Source organism: Verticillium nonalfalfae (genome assembly GCF_003724135.2).
Source record: "Verticillium nonalfalfae strain VnAa140/NRRL 66861 chromosome Unknown scaffold_176, whole genome shotgun sequence".
NCBI classification, from domain to species: Eukaryota; Fungi; Ascomycota; class Sordariomycetes; order Glomerellales; family Plectosphaerellaceae; genus Verticillium; species Verticillium nonalfalfae.
The window spans coordinates 16,942-43,542 of record NW_021167401.1 but is presented as its reverse complement, the minus strand read 5'-3'; the positions used below and the strand labels follow the sequence as shown (position 1 = coordinate 43,542).

The window sequence follows — 26,601 nt, the reverse complement described above, 5'->3', positions numbered from 1 at the left end:
TACAGGTGGGGAAGCCGCCGGAGACTTTTGGCATCGCCTTCGGGATCTGTCCGGTCCTGCCCGCAGCTTACGCCGATCGCCAGACTCAACTCAGACGACTGCTCGGAGACTTATAACGGAATCATGACGGATAGCACGCTCCCTGCAGTTGGCATGGACTACGCATAGTCCCGCTTCGCATCGATGCTCTGGGTGGGGATACGTTTTATTTCTCATTGATCAATACAATACCAAAAAACAGCACTTACAGGCAGACAGTGTTTGAAACTGGCCATCTCTACCCTTACAACGCCATTTCTTCATCCTGTCCATGTTCGAGTTTTCTTCATCCAGCGCAGCATCACACACACTGTCATCCACTGACAACACAGCATTGGATCCTTGTTGCGTGTTCGGGTCATCTGTCTCGGGGTAATCACAAGACATTGTGCAACAAAAAGCTGCAGCCTGGGCTACTTATACGGCAGCCTGCCCCTCCCCCGTCCTGACCATTGTCTCGACGCGTACCTCTGCATCGTTCAACGCCCTCCCCCCCTCCGCTGAAACGATCAAGTGAACGACATGGCTGATCTCACCACCTACCGCGGCAATTGCCACTGCGGTGCATTTGTCTTTGAGGTCGACCTTCCCGTCCTCACCTCCGTCACCGAGTGCAACTGCAGCATCTGTCGCCGGAAGGGGTACATTGGGGACTTCCCTATCAGCCGCGATGTCTTCCGCATCGTCAAAGGCAACGAGGACGACCTAGCGGTGTACGAGTTCGGGGCCAAGAAGTACGAGCACAAGTTTTGCGCCACCTGCGGCACGGCCGTCATCATGAGCGTCAAGAGCGACGCCTCCATCATGGCGTTGAATGTACACGTGCTGCAGGGGGTGGATACCTGGGCGCTGGAGAAGAAGCGGTGCGTGCCCGTTCTGCGGTGGGGGGGTCCTCCGACGGAGAGGGATGCTGACGCAGACTTGCAGCTTTGATGGCGCATCGAGTGATCCCAAGCCCGCACCCCGAACGTACGATGGCCCGCTGCCGGAGATGGTAGACGGGGGCAAGCTGTACACAGGCAGTTGCCACTGTGGCGCCGTGCAGGTCGCGCTCGCGAGCAAGCCTCTCGACGAGAACTTTCCTGACGGCCTTGGCGAATGTAACTGCAGTATCTGCGAAAGGGTTAGAAACTTCCCCGAATCTTCCCTTTACTCCTGAAATGGGGCATCTCGAGAGGGACGGCTTACATATGTTTCCAGAATGCGTACATCTGGGTGTGGCCGATGCGCGAACAAGTGGTTCTTTTCGGCGACGAGAAGAACATCTCGCGCTACGAGTTTGGCAAGAAAAACATGGGCAAAATGTTTTGCCGCATATGCAGCGTACACATGACCAACTTTGCCGCCGAAAAGTCGGAGGAAGAGCTCGCTGCCATGTCTGGCGAGGAGCGTGCGTACTTTGAAGGGGGTAAGGCGCGGCATCCCGTCAACCTGCGGGTGATCGAGGGTCTGGATCTTGATGCTCTTCGAGGCAAGATCACGCGGATCAAGGGGGCCGAGGCGCCGCCAGCATATGTAAACCCTTAAGGTCAAGTAGAATGACACGAGGAGTTGATGCCAGGAAGTAGGTGTGCACCTTTTGCCTAGCAACGTTCTTCCCGGAGCAAACGCCTGTTTTTGAATAATGATGCATTGTTCCTGGTGCTGCTTTGATAGGATCCCTGGCAATCATGAGCAGCGTGGCCAAGTCAAGGCATTGAAGGGACACATCGTTTGTGAGCCTCCAAATTTGTGCTCTGGTTTGCTGGGCAGATATTCCAACACATGTTCCCATCTGTTGAAGGGGGCAGGTGCCTCAGCAGCGCCTGTCCTGCGACACCTTTTGGATGCTTGTGGCTGTTTCTCCTCGGAAGACGCGCTTTCGGAAGTGAGATGCTATCTCTTGTAGCGAAGTAACGAGCGCCCGTCCGGCTGACAATCTTGTGTCGATAGTCAACCATCGGTACCAGAGACACTTCTACGCACCTGGCTTACACAGCGGATTCCCATCGTCATCGAATCGGGCCCACTGAAAGAACGAGCATCCCTCCTTGCCGGGAACGTTGCCGCCATGGCACATCCAGAAGTACTTTCCGTGGTTTTCCTTCTTTCTCTGGACCACACGAAGAATACATGGAATGCGACAGTCACACTTGGGTGTCGAGTTGGGATGCATGTTGGCCTTGTAGTCTCGGTATGTAATGTTGATCCGCCGGTTACCAGCGATGGGATGCGGATCGATGGACTGTGCCGGCGCAATGCTGTGCTTCCACTCCTCTTGCATCTCGGCATGCATGACGAGGAGCGAATTGTGCGGAAGATGAATCGCGACCTGGCCTTCTGCATCGGGGTCTTCCGAGACGTTGTCGGCATCTCTGGGGACAATCTTGCGTACTCTGAACTCTCGAGCCACGCCAAGAGATATGGAGCCGATGACGGCACGGGGGCCGAGGTAAGTGAGCTGGTCGCTGTGCCAGCCGACGTTTTGTTGGGGACCATTGTAGCAGTTGACGAAGGCTGAGTTGGGCACCCAAGGTTTGGGAGACTGATAGCGCAATTTCTTGCCGCCGGGATACCTTGTCCTGATTCTCGTTTGCATCTCGCGGTTCACAGCGTCCTGGACCTTGGGCTTGACGAGGGCAAGCTGGGGTGTGATGCGACGCACATCGGTGAGTCTGGCGCCGTTGTAGAGGAACTCTGTCTTCTGCGCTCGCAGTTCGTCATAGCTTTCGACGTAGAAGCTAGAAGTGTGCGGACTCGCGACCACGGTGTCGAAAAGCTGAAAGGTGATCTTCTCGAAGGACTTGGACTCCTCGAGCAACTCGGCAAGAAGACTATTCGCTTCATCGGGAGGCAGGAAGTTGTGAATGATGGTGCATGGTGTGTGCTCTGCAATGTCTTTTGGATCATACAGGTGCAGAGTAGCACCCTTTCTGGATATGAGCTTCTTCTTCAAAGGCTGGCTGCCATCGTCGTCTTGGGCACCGACGGCAAAGTGTTTCAGGGAGCTTTGGGCGCCCATGACGCCGCTGGCTTTCCTCTGGGCTCGTGGCACCTTCAATGCCGCCGAGGCTTCCATGACCGAGCCGTTGTGGGCCAGAAGAAATTCTAGGAGCGTGTCCTGGTCAAGACTGGGATGTAGCGACGACAGCAGTGCCAGTTTGAGATCTGTTGGTTCGTCATCATCATCGTCACGCCTAGGTGGCAAGTCCTGAGGAGGAGGACTGAGTTTGCGCTTCTGTCTGACAATAAAGGCGTCCATAGTTATTGTAAGAACAGAGAACAGAGAACAATCATGCTGCTGGTTGGGATGACGCTGGTAACACCGCTGATCGAGTCCCAAATGTCGTTCTCGTCGTGGACAGGGCGTGGGTGCATCTATCGAGGCCCCGCTTTGGACATGTGAAGAGGCCCCACGCTCGCGAAGTAACCACGAGAACACGTGACGCGGGGTCTGCGACAGCCCCTCCAAAGGTGCATCGCCTTGTCATATGCGCCGGTCAACCGAGGTCCCTCCATCTGACCGTGACATCACGGCCGAATCCTCCTACTGCCGTGCCCCGACGGCCTTCTGACCCCAACCCTCGACCCAATTCCCCGGCGCGCCTTGGGCAAAGGCAGGCAGGCAGGCAGCTCTTCTCGAAAACCATGTCGATGCTGGAATTTCGGACGCAAGGGTTCAATCCCTATGCTGTCAAGTATTCGCCCTACAACGACTCGCGCCTCGCTGTCGCAACGTCGGCAAATTATGGCATCGTCGGCAACGGGCGCGTCTTTGCGCTGGGGCTTACGGCACGGGGCATAGAGGTTGAACGGACGTGAGAGACCCGGAAAGACGTTCTTCAGGGGTCACCACAGTCGACTGACGAGTTGCAACAGCTACGACACGAACGATGCCCAATACGACCTTGCCTGGTCTGAGATCAACGAGAACCAGCTTATCGTGGCCTGCGGTGATGGGTCAATCAAGCTCTTCGACGTCGGCGTCAAGGACTTTCCCGTCATGAACTTCCACGAACACAAGAGGGAAACATTCTCCGTGTCATGGAACCCCATCACCAAGGACACCTTTGTCTCGAGCTCATGGGACGGCTCCATCAAGCTGGTAAGCCAAGACGCCTGCTCGCGAGCTTGGTGGCCATGACCCCAGCAGCATCCGGCTGACACGTACAACCCTCGCGCAACAGTGGTCGCCCACCCGTCAAGACTCGCTACGCACCCTGCCCATCGGCTCGTGCACGTACAGCACGGCCTTCCAGCCCTCGAACCCCAGCATCATCTCGGCCGTCTCCTCCGACTCGCAGATCCGCATCTTCGACCTCCGAACGCCCGCCTCGGCGCGCTACCACCTCACCTCCGTCATACCCGTCCACACGAGCCCCACGCCGGGGCCGCCGCCGCCGGGCGTGCCCTCGGGCCAGCCCGCCGAGATCCTGACGCACGACTGGAACAAGTACCGCGACACGGTCATCGCGACGGCGGGCGTCGATCGCGTCATCCGCACCTTTGACATTCGCAACCCCGACGCCGGCCCCGTCTCCGTCATGCCGGGCCACGAGTACGCCGTCCGCAGGCTGGCGTGGAGCCCGCACGCCGCCGACGTGCTGCTGAGCGCCAGCTACGACATGACGGTGCGGCTGTGGAACGACGGCTCGGCCCAGCCGCAGGCCATGGAGGGCCCGAGGATCGGGCGGCAGATTGGCATCATGAACAGGCATACCGAGTTCGCGACGGGCGTCGACTGGTGCCTATTTGGGGCCGGGGGGTGGGTCGCTTCCGCGGGCTGGGATGAGAGGGTCTTGCTGTGGGATGCGAACATGCTGCTGTGAAAAGGGGCATGGCGGGACAAGATGGATGAGGAGGCGCGTTGAGGCGCGTTGAGGCGCGTTGAGCGGGATGCAGTGTCAAGACGTCAACTATGCATGGGCCAGGCGGCATGAAATTGTATTTTCGGGTAGTAGCTGGCTGAGCTGCCCCAAGTGGCACGGCCACCCCTACCTTTACTAACGAGTCCGCATGGTAAACCCATGTGAGAGGCTGAGAATCTAACATCACTTGCCATTCTTGCACCGAATATCATATCAATAGAAGACAGGTCAAAAGTACACACTGGGCCTGACCAGCGTCGGAACGATGTATGTGACATCATGTCTGCTGAAGTTGGGATTCCAGAGCTCGCCTGTTCTAAAATTACAGATATGCTATACAGCCGTGACCATCATCAGTCCGCCTCCAATTGAGTCTACGCAAGCTTTTTGTTTTCCTGCAGACCCCAATCCATATACCTGGACTCTTTCCGCACTGGTCCTTGCCGTGCGCCGTTGTACATGGATATTATAAATACATATGACAGAAAGCTGGTGGTATCAATGCGGCCCTCTCTGGACCTCGTCTTACGCGTCCTGTGCAGTCACCTTTTAAAACGAGGCACGCTCACGGCCGCCGCCGTAGCCTCCACGATCACCGCCGCGACCGCCGCTACGGTCGCCGCCACGGCCACGTCCACCGAAACTGCCGCCGCCGCCGCCGCCGCGACCACCGAAACCGCCGCCGCCGCTACGGCCGCCGAAGCCGCCACTGCGACCGCCGCGCCTGTCACCCTCGCTGCTCTCCAGCATGTTGGAGAAGGGGTCGCTGGAGTTGCGGCCACCGTCACGGCCGCCATCACGGCCGGCGAAGCCTCCGCGACCACCGTCGCGACCGCCAAAGCCTCCGCGACCACCGTCGCGACCGCCGAAGCCGCGACCGCCAAAGCCGCCGCCACCGCCACCACGGGAATCGCGAGCAGAGCTGCCGTCGTTGACAAAATCGTCGTCGTAGCCAATGTTGAGGCCCTCAACCCTGCGGAGACCGAGCTTGTCGGCTGTCTTGGGCGACATGGCAGGGGTGTTCTCCAGACCAATGCCGTTGACGAACCACTCCTTGAGCTCCTCAACACGATCACGCACGTTTTGGCGGGTGACGCGGGCGAAGAGAGACATGTAGGTCGCGGCGAGGCTGCTGCGAGGGACACGCTTCAGGGCGTCCATGGTGGTGTCGAAGACGGGGGTGCGTTCCTGGTCCTCCGTCGCAGCAGTGAGATCGACCTCGGCGGAGACAATGGTGCGGTTGGGCTCGATAGGCAAACCGCCGAGCTCGTGGCGGGCGGTCCCTATGTCGGTCTGGCTGATGATCAACCAGCCCTCGCCCTCCTTGCCCTGACGGGCGGTACGACCGATGCGGTGGATGTAGTGCTCGCGGTCGCTGGGGGGACCAGCCTGGATGACGTGGGTGACGTTGGGGAAGTCCATGCCACGTGCGGTGACATCAGAGGAGAACAAGATACCAGAGTTGAGCTCACGGAAACGGTCGGCTGCCCTGGTGCGGCCCTGCTGGGTGAGCTTGGAGTGGATGCGGAGGTTGAAGAGGCCAGTCGACTGGCGGAATCCAGCGTTGAAGGCATCGGCGGCGAGATCAACCATGGCGGTAGAGGGCAAAAAGACCATGGCCTTAAAGGGGGGAAGATCGGGGTTGGCGCGGCGGTTCGCAGACTCCTTCTCAATGACCTCGAACAAGGCAGGGAAGACGTTGCCCCAGCCGCGGCAAGGAACGAGGTGTTGCTTGACGCGCTCGTGGGTCAGGGCCTCACCCTGGCTCACGGTTTGGATGAAGTCAAAGTTGTCAGGGCGCACCCACTCACGAGCGAGCTGGACGACGTCCTTGGGGATGGTGGCAGAGAAGAGCAGGGTCTGGCGGGGCTTGTCACGGACGTCGGGCAGCTTGTCGACGATCTCCTGCAGCTCCGTCTTGAAACCGACATCGAGCATACGGTCGGCCTCGTCGAGGACAATGGCGGCCAGGTTCGGGGCGGCGATACCGCTGCGGGGATCCTCGAGAAGGTCGTTCAGGCGGCCGGGGGTGGCGACGAGGAGATGGCACCCCTCGCGCTTGCACCTCCGCAGCATCTCCGACTTTTGCGTGCCACCAACAGCCCTTTGCACGACGAGGCCGGTGCCCCGCGTCAGCTTTTCGGCCTCGACGGCAATCTGCTCGGCAAGCTCGCGCGTCGGGGAGAGAACAATGCCACGGATATCGTCAGAACGGGCATCGTATCGTGCGCTGCGGGTGGCGAGGGAAGGATCTTCTTGCAGCATCCTCTGCAAGACGGGGATGAGGAAGCCGAGCGTCTTGCCGGTACCCGTTCTTGCTTGCGCAACGCTTTGGAGGCACGGTTAGCATGTTGCGATGGCCGGAGAAAAGGGGGCGGAGCAGGGGGAGGAGGAGGAGATGAGGGAATGCTCACAGGTCGGTGCCCTTCAACGCCGGGGTGATGGTCTGGGTCTGCACGTCGGACATGCTCTCGTAGCCCATACCGTGGGTGATGTTCTTGACGAGATTGGGGTGGACGCCGAGCGATGGGAGGTCGTCGAAGCGGGTGGGCTTGTCATTGGCGTCGGGGGACTGTTCGGGCTCGGCCGCAGCCTCGGCCGCAGCCTCAGCCTCAGCGGAGTACCATCGGGTGATGGGGGAGTTGAGATATGTGGTGGTCCGGAGTAGTGATGTCCTCGAGGTGCGCTCGATGGACTGAAGGAGTGAAGGTTGCTGGCGGGTGGCCAAAGAAGACGCGATGGACGCGCCGCGCAGCTGCACGCAGCGGCGGAGACCTTGCCTCAGCATGTCTGCGAAAGGGGGCGTGGAGGATATTAAACAAGATACCGAAGAAACAAAGGGTTGAACAAGGGAGAGAATGAAGATGGATAGGGATCGAAAGAGCCGGTCTTGTCTGTGGCTAGGATGGGTGATGGTAGTTGAAGAAAGGTGTCGGTCGTGGAAGGGGCGATTCTGCTTCGTACTTGCGGCGCAAGAGAAGCCAGTCGCCAGTCGCCAATCGCCAGAAAAAATCGTTATCGGGCGGTATCAGCGTATCAGAGACGTCAGGAAATTCGACCGTCCCACCTGTCAATGGCTGTAAGCCAATCATAGCAAAGACCCCTATTCGCCCAAAGACCTTGTCATCGCCAGCGAACATTCAGCATAAGGATCAACTCATATCTCTCATTCATGGCAGACTTGAGGTGTATGCTTCTTCATGCCTTCAGACGAGTACTCTTATCACTGCATGGCTATAGCTGAACGATATAGCGAACCGTTGGGCAGCCTACAGCTTGACACTCTCTACTATTCACAACCACTGGTCTACAACTTGATGAAATGACTAGTGAGAAGACGCCGGCACCACTGGCTTATCCTGATCGTAGGAGACTGGTTCACTACATCAGGAGAGGAAAGTTATCAAGGAGCCTTGCCATTCTAGTGAGTGTTTCCAGTGAGTCATCAGGTATCTTAAAATCTCACTTTTCAACAACGGCCGCATGGCCCAATGGCAAGGCGTCTGACTACGAATCAGGAGATTGCAGGTTCGAGCCCTGCTGTGGTCACTTTAACTTTTGCACTCACTCGCAGTGTCATTGTCGCTGAACGAAGTCATATTTCCAGGGCGGTGACCACTGTAAATTGACCTGATTTCTTTTTTCGGGGGGGGGGGGGGGGGGGTTAGCTGTGCTAGAAATACACATCCAGCTCAACAATAATAATCCTGTTTAAAGCAAGAATATAGTTAAAAACAATGTACTGAGTGAATTAATGGAACCCCCGGCAAAGCAAAATCACCACTCGACGCATCTGCCTCGCGTGGTCACCTCACCTAGATATGTGACGCCATGCTGAGAGGCTCACTTTCGGCCCTTTGAAACAAACAGCGCCTCGACAGATTCAATCGACTCCCACAGCTTTGATCACAGCCGGATACTGATTGATGATCGTCTTCGTCTTCCGTCGCGACCGTTTTGCGCCCCTCTTGGGCCGCTACTCGTTCCGCCGAATCGTACCATCCCCACCCCCATCATCACCACAAACCTCCCACCAAGAAATCTCACCGCTGCACCACGCCGCCGGGGAACCTCTACCGTACCTAGGTAGGTGCGCACAGCCCCCCCTTCTGCTCTGTAACATGGCCACCCCGCCCGCGGACCCAGAACCGCCCACCCGGAAGAAGCACTAGAAGCCTCCCCCCGGCTCGCGATCTTGCACACGTGGAGCCCGGGTCCTTCCCCCCTAATCAACTGTGGGAAAGCAGGTCATCTGGAGGGAAGGGTGTCAGGGAACCAGAACACGACCTCACCCTTCGTCTCCGCCCCGCCGTCCGGGGGGAAGGGGGGGAGGGGGGGAGGGGAAGCTATCTCCCCTGCCTGGTGTGCGTCTTCATCTCCACCTCAGCGCGCTCTCCACCCTCTCTCTTTGTTCTTTGTGTTTCCCTGTACCCCCGGAGGCCTATGGGGGACAAGGGGCCTGGGTTTGGTCTTGGTCGTGGGTTTCTAGGGGAGAGGAAGGGGGGGGGGGGGGGGGAGAAGCATCTGCCAGCGGATCAAGCTCCCCGGGCGCGTCCAACCTAGCCTAACAACACCCCTGGGCCGCGCCGTCGAGTCAAGCGCTCTCAGGGGGGCCACGGTTGGGCTGCCAGGGAGGTCATACGGTCGCCAGCAGCGGGATCGTGTACAGCCGGGGGCGACCTGGGCGAGGGGGCCTCCAGAAGGAGGAGTCAGTGGCCAAGTGGTCAAGTGACTCACTGTTGTAGAGAGAGAAAGGGAGAACAAAATTATACCCAGCGGCTGGCCAACCGGAGCTTCCCTTGAATCATCATCCTCTGTCTCTCTCTCTCTATCTCTCATACACACATACACACACACAGCGCACACCGCTATTGTTTCGTTTCTCCCGTGCCGGGCCGTGAGGATGCCCATTCGCCCGGACTTGGCGGGGACGACGAGGCGGGACGTCACGAGAAGGACGAAAACGAGGCAAATGAGGCCAGGGTAGGATGAACAAGGAAGAGAAAGAGAGAGAAACACATGTGGCCCCAAGTCCCACTGCTGCACGACGATACAGCATCAGAATGGCACGGCATGGAAGGCAGCAGTGAGAGGGAAAACCCACACGCGGAAAGCGTCATCATTCGTAGAGGCTGGTCCACGCGGCAGTGCCGCTCACCAGTCGCCCGAGGCGGAGATGCCTCTATGCTACAACGCAGCATGACGGGGACACCGGCTGCTACCACACCGCGCGTAAGAAACCGGTGTGGCAACCGGTGTGTCGCTCGTCCGGACATCAACCCCCCCCTGCAACGGTGGGAGGGGGGTGGTGTTGGTGCCTTTTAAGAACAACATGAGAAGAAGCCAAGCCAGGGCAAGAGGAAAACGCCGCATCAAGAAACGCCGTGAGAAGTACGAGAAAGCATCTCGTCCGTAGTTTGAGCCCGTTTCATGCTCTACATGCGTGCCAACCTCCCCTACCTTTCGTGAGGCAAGGCTGCCGGGCGGCTGCAGCATGCGGTGACCCCTCCCCTGCCTCGCCTAACCTCGCCTTGTCCACAACGGATGCGTGCGTGGGGAGAAAGGCCAGCGCACCGCCCGTCCCGATCCCCCAAAGTAACGTCAGCTCCAGCTGCCTGGTTGCCCATCTCCGGCCGCGATGTTCCAAGGTACGGCGACGGAGCCCACAGCGAAGTGGCAACCCTGGCAGGACTGTACGGGTTGGTGCAGCCGGGGGCCCAGGCGAACCCTGCCTGCTCGTCCCGCCGCAGTACCGGGTTACGTGGTGGCTGCCACGCGGACGACCGCTCCCTCGGGTAGCTCAAGTCAGATTGTGCCACATCACCATGTTGCCCGTTGAGGTTGGGGTTGAGGTTGAGGTTGAGGCTCAGGTCGAGGGGGGCGGATAGATGGCAATCCCGTTTCATCTTCTGCCACATTGGAGCACCAAGTAACAGACGTCTCCCCTTCAGCGTCCTTGTCTAGGGTGCTCCATTGGCGCTCATCGCGCATAGACAGACGGGCTTGACGCAAATGGCCAACGAAACACGCGCGCAAATTCTGTGTATGATGTGCAGGACAAAATCTGTGTCTCATGACCAAGTTTAACGTAAAACATCCCTTTGAATATCTGCTCTGCGACAGGAGACGCAAAGCGGCTCTATAACTCCTCAGTAGTCCAACCAGACCCAATCCCAGGATTGCGCTCGCTGGCCCCATGCATGCCATGCTCGCTGTTTTCCGCCTTTCCGCCTTCCTGCGAACGCACATTCTTCTCTCCTCCTCCCGGTGGTATCTTCTCCTCCCAAATCAAGACAAGAATTACAAAAATCATAGTCAGGTGCCTGGCAAATCATAGTCAGGTGCCTGGCAAACCAAGCCGCGCCTCCAGTCCTTGCTGACCGACCCCGATGCCGGCCCCCGGACCCTCCTGTGCCTCTTTCGCCCTCGTTCGCCGTGATCCCCGCCCGCCCCTGTAAACGAACGCTGTGTCTATGGTGTCCTTGAAGATCATGGTATCCGCCTGTTGAGCAAACGCCTGTGGTGCAACGCCGAAATGGGTGTAATAAAATAATGAAGGAAAAGAAAAAGAAAATCATGTCGTCTCAGAACCTGGGAGTCATTCGGCGATTGCTCTGGCAATGTGTTCATCGTCTGTCGTGGTTGTCTTGCTCCTGTTCGGCCTCGTCAAAGTCAACCAGAAGCCCCTCGCGCTCTGTTGGTTCGATGGCCGTCTCGACGTCCTCCATGGGCTCGTCCAGCCGGCTGGGGCCCTCCTTGATCTGAAGGCTGATGAAAGCGCCAATGACGGTGATGGCGGCACTGGTCCACCAGGCGAGGCCCGAGTAGCCAGTCTCAAGACCTATGGAGTACAGGAAACCCGAGATCGTGGGTCCGAAAGCTCGGCACAAGCTGGCCGTCGACGCTGCCACACCGTTGATGGTCCCCAGGGTCGTCAGGTTGGGCGCAGAGTTCGTGAGGAGGATGGCGTTGGCAGGATAAGCCATAGTTGAAAAGGTGCACTTCCAGATGACCATGAAGTAAATGCCCGCCATTCGGAAATTCTCGGGAAGCAGGACGAGATAGGGCGTCGTCAGGTAAAGGGCAAAATAAGACAATGCCATGAAGCGGAAAAGTCGCAGGGCGCCCAGCCTCCTGGTGACGATGGGGAACAAGAACACGGTCGAAATCATCGAATAGACGCCTTGTACAGAGAGAATGACACCGATCTCTTTCGTCTCCATCCCGAAACCGTCGACAAACTTGAAAGGGAGGTGAAATTCCTTCTCGACAGGCGACTTGGTGCTGAGGAATACCGGGAAAAGCTGATCGAAGGTCATCGTGTGGCTAGGGAATTTGTTAGCTCTGGGAGCCAAAGTGTGACGAGTGGTGGCTCTTACAAAGCAAGAATGCCGTACGAGATGATGTTCAGGACCACAGCCTTCGTGAAAATCTTGGACTTCATCTCGCTTCCTGCGTCGCTGGCACCGCACGAAGATGCATTGAGGTCCAGGCTGTCGTTGAGCTCCGGCGCAGAGGTCGTGCTCAGTTGAGGCGAGTTCTCTGAGGTGCGATAGCCCGGTAGTTGCTCCTCTTCGAGCAACGCCTGCTTCTCGGCTTTTCTTGCTGTAAGCTGGCAGTTGTTGGATGACATCCAAGAAGTGAAGCGCTTGCCCAGCTCAACCCCAGCGTCCCGACGGTGCTTCCTTTCGGGATGGGTCTCTTCCAGAAACAACAGGCCGATGATGACACCACAGCAGACAGCAGCAGCACTGAACAAGTTGGGCAGGAGGTAAGGATATTTCTCCCAGATTGAGCCGGGGAGGAAGACATTGGGGTAGCTGATGCACGGTCGGGCAAGTGCTCCTCCGATCATGGGTCCGATGATGGAGCCAAGACACCAAACCAATGGCATGATCGTGTATGCTCGCGCTGGCCAGGTCAGTCTCCGGGAGTACACTTGCAAGATCGCGACTACTCACGCTGGTGCTCTTTTACAGTCACGAGCTCGGCCACCGTAGTCTGTAAGACACCAATGTTCCTGATCTTTGGTAAGCATGCTGCGTGCTAACGTCGAGCAGACAGGGCGTACCCGTTCAATAATCCACCCAGCGCTCTGGCAAAGAGAGCAACAGGGAGGTTGGGCGCAAAGCCAAACAGCAAGACGCTCAGCGCCGTGCCTGCAAGGCCAGTTAAAAGAACAGGCTTCCGGCCGATCTTGTCGCTGAGTCGTCCCCACATGAGTCCTGTCGAGAATTCGGCCAAGGTGAAAGCCGAGGTGACCATGCCAGCGTATACGGAAATCTTGTTTTTGTCGTCGGTCATGTTGAAGTCTTCGATCATGTAGTAGATGTAGGGGAAGATTGACATAAATGCAATGGGTTCGCATATTCTGCAGAGCGCTGTTTGGTGCCTGTCAGTCCCGGATGGTGTACTTCGCCAGATGGCTCCTAAACTCACCCAGAACAAACATCTGCCGCACCGGAAACGGAGGCAAAGTCTTCTTGTCCATTTCGCGATCTGCCGAATCCTTGCTGCCGCCAAAAGTCGTGTATCCCTTTCTTCTCATCGTGTCGGTTGTGTTCGCGCGTAGGCCACAGTCGGCAACCTTGGTCTAAGAAACAGCGATGAATAGAACAGCAGTCTAGTCGAATTGATGTGGCAAGTCGAAAGCGTCTCCGGTGTTCGGGAGAGGGTGTCAGGAGCGGACGGGGTGCCAGATATATAGATGGGTGTCAGGAGCTTCGCTGCCAAGGTGGGTGAGGAGCCGGGTCACATAAGACAAGACCGAAATCGAGCCAAGAGTCAGGGGAGAGTAGTGATGAACAGTGATGTCAATGGTGGAAAAGCAACGGCAGGATGGGGGGAAAAGCAAGTGAGACTAAGTCCGCTGAGATGATGTGGCGGGTCATCTTATGAAGTATAAATCGAAACCCCAAAGGCGATGGGAGCCAGAGCGCAATTAAGGGGAAAGTGGGCATCCAACGTCAAGGCCCAGGAATTACACCCTGGACCTGGTGGACTGGAACAGGTCATCGGGACCAGCCCGCCCTCGGACGCGAATGGAGGCTAAGATTGGAACGGCGGTGACCAGACCAGACAAGACCAGGCCAACGATGAAGACGATCCTCCCACAGGCGATGCGGCGAAAGGCAAAGAAGGGGTTCCTAGTCTAGTCCAGCTCCCCGGTACGACAGACGTGGGACCTGGCATGACCCTGGTCCGGCGTCCGCCCCAGGACTTCGTTCCAAGTGGGCTCCCTGGCGAGTGGAGTGAAGTACCCCTGACCCTGGTCACGCCCGTCTTCCGCCATGGTAACAAAAGTCTCCAAGCCGTCCGCCTTACGGAGGAGGGGGGGGGGGGGGTGGTGACACGGCCTAGCGGTGACACGGATAGGAGATGGAGACTCTGCCGGATGGTGGTAGTGGCCATCATCGTCATGTTTGTTTGCTCCAAGACGTCTTAACGAGATGCGGCTCGCGGACAAGGCGTCGGCGTGAGGCGGAAACTGGGCCGCTGGTTGCACTGCGTCGTCGCGTCGGCGCAATCCGGAGACGAGGTAAGGGGGTGGAGGAGGTTGGGCTAGCAACAACAAACGGGGATGGATCGAAGCAAGGCCAAGCCGTGCTCCTCGCTGAACAGAACAGCTTGGGGGTGGGCGATCTTAGGGTTGGGTGAAAACGAAAGAAAAAAAAAAGTAACCCTGTTCGGACAGAGACCAACGCCCATCAGCCCCTGTAAATCGCCCCCTGTAGTCGATACATAGGCGGCAAGTAACCTCGTCCACAAGGCTACACCCCCCCCCCCCCCCGGCCACTTGATCTTCTGCTGCATCCTGTTGCGACATGGGGGTCGACATTGGATTGTTGGATGAACGTGACAACCGTCAGACAGGGGTGCCCAAGTACAAAAAGCATGGAGCTGAAACAGGGAAGGCCCTGTATGCAGTTGGCAGACCGCCCCTTAGCAGAACGATCCAGTTGCTAGTCCCTGGTGCCCGATCAATTTTGCGGTGTGCAAAGCCGACATTCAGTGTGTTGTTGCTCACTTTGTCTGTCCCCATACTGGAGCTGTGTTGTCAGCGTATATCGCACCCCTCTGTTAAGATTTGGATATCATCAACCAGTCTGGTACAAGAGCTTGAGCTCCGCTGATGAGTTGTATGCTCCCATAAAACCCGGGCGATTGATCATGGATGAACACGTCGGCCCGTTGTGTCATCTGAGAAGCGGTGAAAGGCTCCCAGAGCCCCGCGGAACACCGGCCGACGGGTAGACACAGTCTTTGTGACGACGCAACTTGCCGCGACCCACGATACACGATTCGGCTTCTGCTTCTGGTGACACGCACATCGTTGGGCGAGGCTCAGAAAACCTGGTTGCTATCTACTAGACCCCCTGCACCTGCTCGTCAGGTCAGCACATGCATTGTAGTGTCATTAGTCACACTCTCTGTGCATGGAGAACAAAACGACGACGATGTCACCGTCTGGCTTGTAAGGATGGACTGATGACTGGTCGTGACCCAGATCCGAAGGATTTCTCGACATATTGTGCACCGCAGCGCGGTTCGGAACTGTCACCACCCCGCTACCCTCATCTGTCCGTTGAGGCGGGGAGGGGGGCTTGTCCTCGTCACTCTCAGTGCGGCGATCGGGATTGTGACAGGGCGAGTACTTTCATGTATGTGCAATCCACCCGGGGGAAGGTACCAACTTCCGGATCAAGTCCTGTGAACGAAAGCTCCGAACGATAACCAGTCAGGCTGCGTAGCGCTGAGGTTCGATCGGCATCGAGTATACGCTGCATTCAGTTATCAACAACCCTTTTTTTTTTTTGTTCCAGCCTGTGTTGCTTATCTCTTGTCGATTGCGAACATGTGTCCTTCATAGAGCGACGCCAAACTTTGCGGCCACAGCACATTTGACGTTCTTCGTCGGAGTTGACTCGGACCGTCGTCCGGTTTTGAGGAGCTCATTGGCCGTTTCGATGGCGAATCACCTTTTGACGATACTTCCCCAACACGGCCCAGTGCCCGTGTGGTGGTACCATTCAACACCATGCTCCTGAACAATGTGTAGGCCGCGACACACGTCATGCCATCCGCAAGCTTGGAGCTTTGTCATGTATCAATCGCCCCGACTCACAGTCACTATTCCATCTGGTCCCTGCTTCCGACGACCATGTGGCAACGTTGTGATCTGTGCTTGAGCCTGCATGTCGAAATGATGCACAAGGCAAGCTCCGCACATCAAATCAAAAGACCTTTGTCCAGACCCCCCATCTTCACCGGTGGGGTTGACCAGACTCCGCCGAAAATACGATGTGTTTTCTTTTGCGATACTGTCTTCGATTCCGAAGAGACAAAGTCTGACAGATGTGTGCTTGAGTCTTCTTGACGATGGCGCACTTAACCTCTCAGCTCGACCGGCCTAACCGGCCTACCGGGACTCATCCGCGCCTCCTTCTTCTTCGGCCGCAAAAGGAAGTAGCGGTGATCGATCCCGCATAAGGGAAATTGGCTTTTGTTTTCATGGGGAGCTGGGTTCAGGGATTCTCAGCCTTGGTCCCGAGAAAAGTTTGGCAAGGCGCCCCGTGCAAACCACTTGGTTGGGTCCATCTGGCGACTGCCGGAAGAGTTGCCGAGCCCTCAGGTCCTGGGTTCTTCCGCCCCCAAGTCCATGTGGTACTGAACAAGTACTTCACGTGGTAGGAGAATTTTCGGCTTTGCCCTAGACAACTTTTCTACGACTGTTGGTCAATGGATGCATCCCGAGGAAAAAAGGCGATTCCCGTTTCCGAATCACTGTGCGCCTCATGCTACTGGTGGGGCTCAAGCTGCTTGCCAAATGGATGCATTTCAGTTGCTTCATGGGTATCTTCAGCGGGCATGTGCCATCGACGGGAGCGGACGCACGTCGGTATGTCATGCAGGTGTCGTTTCGTCAGCTAAATCGGGGCACTTAAGGCGTGTCTTCATCAGCCGGTGCCCTATGCAGTGCAAAATCGACCAGGCGACCATATGGGGCACACAACGGGTGTCTGGTCTAGTGCCTCCCGTTATTTTGGGTCGTTGAAAGAGCTGATTCTACGGCATACTACATGCAGAGAGGAGGAAACAAGTCTTGCTTGTGGTTCTCTTGTCAAGCAGGGTTGAGTAAGACTGGCCCAGTCTTCATTGGCCTATGCGCGTTGTTGCTCATGCAAACTGGGGTATGATACGGGGTTTCCTTTGCCCGAGACATTAGTACTCCTTGGACAGAGATACGATGAAAACGATGATTGTGTGCCGACATCCATAGAAAATTTGGGTAAAAGCAATATGATGAGCGTCCCAAAGCCGACGCGACTGCGACGGAAACACTAGAGATTGGCGAATAGGCTTCGAGTTGTTGCGTATCTCCAGAGCTGGGCAGCAAGCAAGGTTAGGTCTGGCAGGTCGACATGGAAGGTGTAGCGACGGCGGGGTGACTCCAGTCTACTTCGTCGCGTGCCGATGGTAAGTCTCCTGGACCCGAGCACCCGGGATCTCAGGGGCAGGCTTCCCAGAGCGACTCTTTGACGCGGCGCTACAAGCGGAGCACGCTAAATGGGGCGACTCCATCAAAGGGGAAGAGCCGAATGGCTGGGGATGTGTTCATCGCAGCCGGAGACTAAAGTGGGAACCAGGAGAATGGCTGGTTCAGATCCGATGGGATGTCGAGTAATAGCTCCTTGAGCTGTCAAGACCAGGGACGAGCCCCCATTGCCCCCCTTCAAGAAATTGGGCCACAGTCAGATCAGGGATACGCCCATGTAGCTCGAGCTGGGGGCGAATCTCGAGTCAATGGGTCGCCGGTTTCAGAAGTTTTCTCGGGTTTGCCGGTCAGCCATTGGGAATCCTGACATCGCTGGTAGTCTCTGCCCCCCCCCGGCCAGCTGGAACGCATCAGCAAGTCTTCTTCGGCTTCTCCAGGTGTTCTGTCCCACTTCCTGATCGAGACAGAGAAGAGGGTCTGTGTACCTACCTTGAGTACTACTTACTACCTGTACATTTTCTGGTACCCCGTCGTCCGCAACAGAACGAAACTTGAAATGCGCACACCATTATTCTACTGACCTTGGCGTTCACTTCTCTAATTTACGAGTGACAACGGCAATAGCTGCAATAGCCGACTGCACGCCCTTGAATGTCAGAAAGCCAGACGAACGTACCAGCATTGCTGTTTCGCGAATTGTTGAAGAACGAATCAGACTGTGATACACTGTGCTGTAGAGATTGCCAGGGCGCACAGCAGCGCAAATCATGGGCAAGCGCTAGGCGGAGTCCTCCACCCAACCCCTGCGAACTCAATTCGAGGGGTTGTGGACATTGGAATCACACCTCGATGTGTAAGTCTGTCTGTCATTCGCAGTCACCCTTCATCACGGGGAACCGAGCCGCCAAGGTGGATCGAATGAACTGTTGGGTCGCCAGCAGTCAGGGTGGCTCATAATGACGATCACCACGGTCTTCAAACTCAGCGCGGGGTGACTGGTCTTGATGCCTTGTTTCGTTATTCGGCCGGATGTAACGTATAGACGAGTAAACCGGACTCCTTCCCAGCAATGCTGTCGTGGGCGACGGACGTGGCTGAGGACGGGGGCCTTAAGAGGGGCGAAATTTCGCCTGGGCGCATGATATTTCTTCTGAAGGTACAGGTAGGGGGAATGAGAGGGAACGAAGGCTGGACTCATTGATCGGTGTGGCATCGGCCACCCTTGATTTCTTTCGGCTTGATGGCCAGGCCAAGAAAAGCAAGGAGGCGAGAGATGTCAAGCAGAGCGATGCTTTTTCTCGCCCCCTTCCCCCTCATCCCTCTTGTCTCGGAATCTGAACGGAGAATTGTGAAATGAGGAATGTGAACCGCTCAAAAGCTGCAGAAAGTTTACGCTTGGACTTAACTCTTGCAGGAGACCAAGGCGGGCAGACCAAGGCGGGCAGACCAAGGTTTGGCATTCGGTGCTGGTGAGTCGATTTGGGGATCGAGCTTCTGATGATGCTAGAATGGCGGACGCACAATCTTGTTGGTAGTTTCTTCTGTGCTTGGTCTACCCTTCGCCCCTGACTTCGCTTGCTGCTTTGCCTTCCCATGTCGCTCCTCTCCTTGCTTCTTACTTTCTGAACTGAGGTAATGCATTAGGCCGAAAGTACTTTCCTTGCCTCCAAGCCTCCAATGCCTCCTTCTTTTGGTCGGGTGACGGACAGACACTACGGTGTAGACTGGGTCGCTCATACCTTCCTTGCCCTCTCCCGGCCTACATGCTAATGCGCTCACCATCTTGGACTCGGACTTCTCCACCATCTATCTTCTTGCTTTTCCTCGATTCCAACCTTCAGGCCGTTTCTCCCTTTCCACCGAAATTTTGCGCAACATGGTCGTCCAGGAATGCAAGCTGCAATGCAACAAGAAACGCATCAATCGCCGGTCTGGAACTTGAGTAGCCCACAGTCCGACCATTGCCCGCCGATGACAGAGTTCAATGACGATGCACCAAGCCGGCTCGCACCTCGATCCTGCCAGGCCGACCAGATCTGCCACTTGATACATGGCTGCATTTGGTTCCGAGGCCCCCAGGTCCAAGACTAGGCCCGGCTGAGAATCTTACCGCCTAGCCTCCACGAGGCTTCGTGCGAGACCCGGCCGTCCGTCAGTTGCCATCAACCGTGAGGCAGTGATTCTGTTGAATTGGCCGATCTATGACTGCAACGACACGGCATTCCACCTAGTCTCATCTACATGGTAAGCAGAGCGCATGTAAGCTGATTCGATCATCACAATTTGACAGTGGTAACGTGGCGCTTCTCGCAATCACAGTCCGCGCACGAGCCGCATCAACGTGGGCGTGCACCCATCATCACACGGCATCCTCGACTGTGACTATTGTGTCAACTCGAGCACTATGTCCGCGATTTATCGGCGGCACGTTGCCCTGTCTTCAGATTCGTCACCAACCAGTCTGACACCCTAAGAATCTCACTACCCGAATGGCATGCCAAACTCCATCCTTCTCCACCTATCCCTGGACGCGGATGACATTCAAATCCGACCGTCTCATCCCTTGCAGCCTTACTAGACCGCCGGGACGCCTTGAGGCCAGCCCAGCCGTGGCAACCCACTCCAGTCCTTGTGGTCATGCGTGCTCAAAGGAGACTTTCTGTGCACTCCATCGAGTGGTGGAACTTGCCAGCTCTCGGGAGCAGCTATCGTTAATGCCCATCGAACTCAGGTCATCTCGCATCTGACAACCCATGCACAACGACTTATCAGGTTCTTTTGTGGTGTTACACAATCTGTCTGCGTTATCTGCGCAATTTTTGGTAAAGAGCAATTTTTGTTCTTTCACCTGGTAGTGCCGTAGTTTGTTTCATGCAGCGCCGTTCGCCTCCCTAATTCCATGGGAAGAATCAGGTATCGGATCAGTGGCCCTACGTGTCGCATTTCAGTGGCCTTGCAAGTCCTGTGATCAAAGAAACCCTGCCAAGCGCATATACAGCGCGGCTGCTGCAGTGTTAAGCAGCATCCTGCGACATCACACACTGCCCATGGCCATGTCGTGATTCGCAGACGCCAAGCATCGCATCGCAGGATGCGGACCAGATGACTCGGACTAAGAGTTCCACTGTTACGTGGCGTGTCCAGCGTTCGACACCAAGGCAGAGGACAAAGATGACGGCCAATCTGGTCCAAGTCATGCTCAGGTCGCTTTAGGCACCTAGTGACAACGAAGGCCTGCCAAAGGCGAACAACGGGGCCGGGTGTCGAAACGGCCTCAGTTGATCACCAGATTGCATGCTGTGTAATGAGGCCTGCAGAAGAGTACGATCGTCACTTTATCAATCGCAAAACCCGAGGACATCTGGAAAGTCACCAGACGGGTCAGCATCCGACAAGACTGGAATATGTCGGACCATTCGAGATTCTTGAACAGGCATGAATGGCTTGGCTGGTCATGTGTACGTACACGTACTAGGGTTCCAACCACTGGCTCAAACGGTGGTCGGCCCTTGCTCGACTGACGCTGACAGCCTAGCGCATGACTTCCGCTGCAAAGGTGCCATGATGAGGCTGCAGTGATACTCGGCGAAGACAGGGGCCTGCGGCTGCCCTGACCGAGATCTGCAATTCATGGTTGGGGGCGCTTCTCGGTCAGTATGGGTGTCGTCGAACGTGATGCTCCTGAACCAATATTCTTCACGCTAGCTCAGGTGGATGGTTTCTACCTCGTTTTGTTCGCTGCGCCGCGGATACCAAGACCCTCGATGTCAGTGCGCATCGTTGTGTTTCCTGTTGTGCTACAGCGAGGCCACTAGTAATGATGCAGCTGCTGCACGACGGATGGCCTGGCGGTGTCATGTTTTTGGAGGATGAGGTCTCTCACCAAGTCAATAAATTCCGCCTGCATTCAAAAGCTGTGCCTCACGCTACTAGCACGAGCTGTTGGTGTGGAGATACCATGTCAGAATCCGACTGTTTGCTTAATTGCCTGAGGCACCTTGTCCAAACATTTGCCAAGTAACAGTGCTAGTACTCTGCAATCTAGGTGTTTGAGGAGGCTGGGCTGATGGATATTGAATAGATGATCAGGATTTGTTTCGGTGCGATCAAAACGCAAAAAGATAGGATCGATTTCCTCTAGTGACCACAGCAGGGCTCGAACCTGCAATCTCCTGATTCGTAGTCAGACGCCTTGCCATTGGGCCATGCGGCCGGTGATGTCGTAGAGCCAAATTTGAATAGTATATATTACTAGCATCAATACGGGTGTCTGCGTATTCGGCCGCTTTCGTCAAAAGAACGTGGAGATATGGAACGAACGGAGTCACATCACCAGCGTCGTCTTGATTCTTGAGGTGATTTAAGTGGGACAGGGAAACGCCAGAAGAGACGGTCTGGGCTCATTGCGCTTTGTAGACTTGCATATCAGTATGTTCCTCGATGTCTTTGTAGAGATGAGACGAGGCACGTCGTGATTAGTCCCGCCGGACAGCTGTGATGTGCGTGCCTCATTCGAGATGTTGCTAGTCAGCTCTCCGCTCTATATCCTTGTCGTGCCCATGCTTTCATCCATTGGGATGCCAGTTGACAGCTCCTGACTGAAAGCATACTCTTCATCCAGACCCTGAGAGAACATCGGATCCAGTTCGGGGAGATAGTAATTAAAGATGCCCATGACGTCTGTGCCCATCGTCGCGTTCGATGGCGTGTAGTCAGGGAACCCGTTGAATGCCATGCTGAAATCAGGCAGCTCGGCTGAAGCAACATTACCCACGTCCTTTTTTCCGCAGAAAGTCAGCTTTCCCATTATCGAATGCCAGTGCCCGAAAACGCATTGCTATACTTACGGACGGGATGCTCTCCTTCGGCCCTACCTTGGGAGCGTTTGCCATGGCTTGGACCTGTGCAGCCCCTTGTTGTGGCTGCGGTACATTGATAATGTCCGGTAACGTCTGGGCCTGCGTTGCTCTGGCCTCCTGCTTTAGATGGGCGTCGTTGACGTACTCGCGCGCGATGTGCGCAAACTCAGAGATGAGAGATCCGGGTAGGTATCCCTGGCTGCGGTATTCGATGCGGCTGAAATGACCTCCAGCCATGTCGAGCAAGGCCAAGTGGGATGGCGTGTTGACGTGGAGCGGACTGTGAATGACGAAATCAAAGACCACGAAAAGCCCTATGATAGGTATACCTGCGAGGATCCTGCATGGTGACAAGAGTCGACGTCGTCAGCATGCGTGCATTGGAGTCGTCTTTGCAAGTTTCCCCAAACAGGAGGCGAGTCTCACCATATACTAGTGTGAGAATCGACGTTGACCAAGACAGTTCTCTCAAGGACGGAACGTGAAGCGCTGAGAACTGCCTCCATGGTGGCTTTCTGCTGCGCGGCGATGAGAGGGTCGTCTGCCCTGGACAACCGGGACAGCCGGTGCAGCGTAGCCCGGGCCAAGGTGAGTTGCAGACCATCGTGGTAGTAGTGAATCATGACTGCTGCCTCTCTTTCAACGCCGCAGTGAATGCTTGAGGGCGGTTTAAGTCCGCCAGGCCGAAACCCAGTGTCAGGTATTGACATGCGCCAGTCGTCGTGCTTCTGATTCAGTTGACCAATGATGTCCATGTAATACGCGTTTGGTTTGTTGGCAACGGCGACCGAAAAGAGTGAGGAGTATGTTTGTGATATGATTCGCGCATGGCGTATGATTGATAAAAACCAGTCAAAGTCGCCGAAGACTGATTCGGGGACATGGGGGATGGGACACGATATGTCGCCGTCGATAAAGGCCTGCAGAAGTCAGTACTGCCACCAGGAAACACCACATAATCGTGACCGGGACAGTCTCAAACTCACTGAACTTCTTCCAAAGTAGAAGCTAGATGTCTTCTCAATGGCATACAGACACCAGAAGGTTCTCTGGTACGCTTTCGCCCTCGGACCCGATAAGTTGCTGGTTGATAAGTTTTGTGCCCGCCTCGCAGCCTCCGACGTAACGACATGCTCCAGCATCACGCATGAAATACCCGAGCATTGAATTGCCATGGCAGCCATGGCTTGTAGAACTAGGAGAGAGTCCGGCTGAAGCATAAGATCGGGCAACAGGCTCAGCGCAACGAAAAATAGGTTCCAAGCGTCTCCGACGCCGGGCTCAAAACTGCCCCCACCATCGCATTGGCATCCCATTGCTAGAACCGAATGGTACAAGCATGACCAAGCCTTACTCTGGTTGACAATCTCGAAGAAGTCTGGGTTTGCGAAAGTGCGCTCGAATGCCTCGCGATCCAGAAATGGGTACAAGGGATGGACACATTCAAAATAAACTATCACATGTCAGCGTGTTTATCTTGCCCGCCTTGGGGTATGGGGCAAGTATACGTCGAATGTACTTCGTAGCGGCGGCTCTGTTTGTGAACGGTTTAAGTGGCTGTTTGTGCCTGGCAAGCCAAGCATTGGGAGCCGGAGGCGGGCGGTGCACTTTCGTCTGTATGATACCCGAAATCCGACCTACCAGTTCATTGACTTTATTGTTCCGCAAGCATGAAGCAAGAGACTGCAGTCTGGTTTCGGAAAAGAATGTAAGAGAGTGATCGCCGGCTGGCGGTCATGTTTGTTAGCCGACTGAAAACGCGGCAAATGCTCGAGATGAGCTTACCAAAAATGCCATTTCCCTGCGAGATGTTAGCAACCTTGGGGAGTTTCCGTGCATGGAACGTACCCTTATGAATGGTGGAGTCTCATCGCCCGCTTCGGATGGACTGGCTTTGCTGGAGCGGGTGAGCAAGCTGTCAACGTGCAAAACGGGCAGTTGATGCTGCTTGTTGGCTTCTGATGAGGGAGTGTTTGACACTGGATCTTCTGAGAAGAAATCTGGCTGCAGGGATGATATGGCAGCTGGATTTGCCTCATTGATGTCAATTCCTGGTGTGCTTGATTTTGACTTTGGTGTTGGCTTAGGGGACAAGAATTGCTCCGACACTATCTGTGGTTAGCCGAAAGTGAAGCAACAGTGGCAAGCTGCACGAGGTGACGGTCCGCATACCATTCTTTCGCCGAGCAAGCTTCTTCGAGCTGAAATGACAGGGTTTATCCCGCCGCTGTATTGAGTAGCACTTGTGAGCAGACGTGCATTGAACTACCGACGGAGGGATCGGAAACCTGGGTTCACACGTACAACGCAGGTCGCGCAAGGTCCGAAATCCGGCTTGGCCGGGCCTGTGCTGGAGTCAACAAGGTCATGGTTCACCACGAGGAAGCTCCGCCCATTATGAGGATAGTGTATACCGGGACATCGGACTTTGCGTATACGGCACGCGTCGCATGATTTGTGGTTTTGCTTTCCAAAGCCGAGGGTTACCATCTGTCGCGGGGTCATCTGGTCGGACTCGGCGTCGGTCTGTGAGACCATACTGTTGACGACGAGGACGTTCTCGGAGGACAACTCAATGGATCAGTTTGGCGTTCACCAGTCTTGAGATATTGACAGGATGGTTATCAGGTTACTGGAAGAGAAACGTTCGAGTTCGCGACGGTCGATGTGAAGATCAATATGATGAGTTGAGTGAGCTTGGGCCTTACACGCCAAACCTCGGGCCCGACATGCCCGATCCGGCAATGCCTGCCACTAAACTTGCCGAGAGGCTGCGCCATCACGAAGAGTGAACTCCTGAGGCTGCCAACTTTAGCCTCTTGTTGTCTCGGGAAGACGGCGTGACTTCAAGCCATGACGATACAATTTTTCAACCCTTTCTCTCACGTCATGGTCATCCATCAACTCGGGGCTTCGACTGTATGTAGCGAGGCGGACCCAACGTTAGTAGTGTGATGTGGAACTTTTCACCATTTTCTTACGTTTCAGAGGCGAGTAAGTTGTGTTTTCGAAAGCGAAATGCGAGACTCCGGATTATCTCCACAGCGGCACAATGCTTTCTTTCTTTCTGCTTTCCCTCGTGGCCAAGCCTGACGTCGGCGGCGACTGCCATTTCAATAGAGCATTTAGAGGGGCAAAGACAGTGCGGCGCATTGTCCATACACAGTCTCCACTAGGTGTGACAGCAGCCCAACCAGAGAGGCCGTCTGCCATTTGAGGAGCTCGCTATGATTTGTTCAGAACCCACACGACTGCTCCGGCGTGACTCTTCCTGAACAACAGTTCAAGCAAACCTAGGCTTAGAGGACACGACATTTTCTGACGACAAGTCCCCAGCGTTGAATTTCTGCCGACTGGTCTCATCACATCGTCAGACGATCTACTATCGACGACCGCAACCATGGCCGGGAAGAAGGGCGCCGAGAACAGCAAGAAGGTTGCGGGCAACGCCCGTAAAGCCGAAGCCGCCGCAGCCAAGGATGCTGCCAGCAACGCGAAGAAGGCTGCCATCGAGGATGCCGAATGGGCAAAGGGCGGCAAGGATGGCTCCAAGAAGTAAGCAGAACCCTCCAGGGTCCCTGGTAATGCCCCAGGGGACCAGGTCGCCACCGTGACCGCCACAACGGCTCGCCCAAAGCCCAGCTCGAGCCGTGACCGAGTGGGTGGTAGCGATGAGCTCTGTCACCTTTGATGCCACCAGGCGCTGATACTTGTAAACCGCACAGGGAAGCCGAAGCGGCGAAGAAGGCCGAGGCTGCACGAAAGAAGGCCGAGCGCGAGGCGGCACTGAAGGAGGAGGAGGCCAACACCCCCGGTCGCAACACACCCAAGAACAACAAGACGGCCACGAAGAAGACGCGCGGGCTGGATCTCTCACAGCTCGACGGCGACAGCAGCAGCAAGGCCGCAACGCTCAACGCTTCGGGCATTGACAATGCGCTTGATGCCTTGTCGCTCACGGGCAAGACTGACAGCGGCAAGATTGACAAGCACCCCGAGAGGCGCTTCAAGGCTGCGTACGCCGCCTTCGAGGAGCGGAGGCTGCAGGAGATGGAGAGCGACGGCAGCGGTCAGGGCTTGCGGCTCAATCAGAAAAAGGATAAGGTGCGCAAGGAGTTTGAGAAGAGCCCCGAGAACCCCTTCAACCAGGTCACGGCGCGGTTCGACGCGACCAAGGAGGAGATCGCCGAGATCAAGAAGAACGAGAGGACCAAGATCGAGAACCGCCTGGGCGCGTAAAGCGAGAACAGGATCCAGCACGGCTTGCCAGTGGAGGCAAAAGAGAAAGAAGGGGGGTCTGATCCTTTGGAAACATGGCGTTCTTGATGGGCTAGAAGCGGCATGTTGCAGCCGTCGTGAG

At 56.0% G+C, this 26,601-nt stretch overlaps 7 protein-coding genes and 2 non-coding genes across 9 annotated transcripts; 4 read left to right on the top strand and 5 right to left on the bottom strand.

Moving 5' to 3' along the window:
- Positions 1–561: 561 nt before the first annotated feature.
- On the top strand, positions 562–1,566 carry D7B24_002897 (uncharacterized protein; the record flags this gene model as incomplete). Its single annotated transcript, XM_028637092.1, has 3 exons — positions 562–902; positions 967–1,162; positions 1,240–1,566. The coding sequence occupies 3 exons, from the start codon at positions 562–564 to the stop codon at positions 1,564–1,566; spliced, it is 864 nt and encodes a 287-aa protein (XP_028490944.1).
- Positions 1,567–1,996: 430 nt separating this feature from the next.
- On the bottom strand, positions 1,997–3,280 carry D7B24_002896 (uncharacterized protein; the record flags this gene model as incomplete). Its single annotated transcript, XM_028637091.1, has 1 exon — positions 1,997–3,280. The coding sequence occupies one exon, from the start codon at positions 3,278–3,280 to the stop codon at positions 1,997–1,999; it is 1,284 nt and encodes a 427-aa protein (XP_028490943.1).
- A 392-nt stretch (positions 3,281–3,672) lies between these two features.
- On the top strand, positions 3,673–4,847 carry PEX7 (peroxisomal targeting signal 2 receptor; the record flags this gene model as incomplete). The annotated part of the gene is made up of 3 exons (XM_028637090.1): positions 3,673–3,836; positions 3,898–4,123; positions 4,206–4,847. The coding sequence occupies 3 exons, from the start codon at positions 3,673–3,675 to the stop codon at positions 4,845–4,847; spliced, it is 1,032 nt and encodes a 343-aa protein (XP_028490942.1).
- A 588-nt stretch (positions 4,848–5,435) lies between these two features.
- D7B24_002894 (uncharacterized protein) lies at positions 5,436–7,674 on the bottom strand (the record flags this gene model as incomplete). The annotated part of the gene is made up of 2 exons (XM_028637089.1): positions 5,436–7,215; positions 7,301–7,674. The coding sequence occupies 2 exons, from the start codon at positions 7,672–7,674 to the stop codon at positions 5,436–5,438; spliced, it is 2,154 nt and encodes a 717-aa protein (XP_028490941.1).
- A 689-nt stretch (positions 7,675–8,363) lies between these two features.
- Positions 8,364–8,435, top strand: D7B24_002893. Its single transcript has one exon. It is a non-coding gene; the product is annotated as a tRNA-Arg (tRNA).
- A 3,077-nt stretch (positions 8,436–11,512) lies between these two features.
- D7B24_002892 (uncharacterized protein) lies at positions 11,513–13,434 on the bottom strand (the record flags this gene model as incomplete). The annotated part of the gene is made up of 5 exons (XM_028637088.1): positions 11,513–12,212; positions 12,266–12,797; positions 12,848–12,906; positions 12,958–13,267; positions 13,326–13,434. 5 exons carry the CDS (start codon positions 13,432–13,434, stop codon positions 11,513–11,515), a joined length of 1,710 nt encoding a protein of 569 aa, XP_028490940.1.
- Positions 13,435–21,523: 8,089 nt separating this feature from the next.
- On the bottom strand, positions 21,524–21,595 carry D7B24_002891. Its single transcript has one exon. It is a non-coding gene; the product is annotated as a tRNA-Arg (tRNA).
- A 327-nt stretch (positions 21,596–21,922) lies between these two features.
- Positions 21,923–24,779, bottom strand: D7B24_002890 (uncharacterized protein; the record flags this gene model as incomplete). Its single annotated transcript, XM_028637087.1, has 10 exons — positions 21,923–22,159; positions 22,230–22,521; positions 22,668–23,161; positions 23,228–23,290; positions 23,883–23,968; positions 24,027–24,042; positions 24,090–24,353; positions 24,414–24,468; positions 24,546–24,591; positions 24,656–24,779. The coding sequence occupies 10 exons, from the start codon at positions 24,777–24,779 to the stop codon at positions 21,923–21,925; spliced, it is 1,677 nt and encodes a 558-aa protein (XP_028490939.1).
- Positions 24,780–25,641: 862 nt separating this feature from the next.
- On the top strand, positions 25,642–26,480 carry D7B24_002889 (uncharacterized protein; the record flags this gene model as incomplete). The annotated part of the gene is made up of 2 exons (XM_028637086.1): positions 25,642–25,796; positions 25,967–26,480. The coding sequence occupies 2 exons, from the start codon at positions 25,642–25,644 to the stop codon at positions 26,478–26,480; spliced, it is 669 nt and encodes a 222-aa protein (XP_028490938.1).
- Between the last annotated feature and the right edge of the window lie 121 nt (positions 26,481–26,601).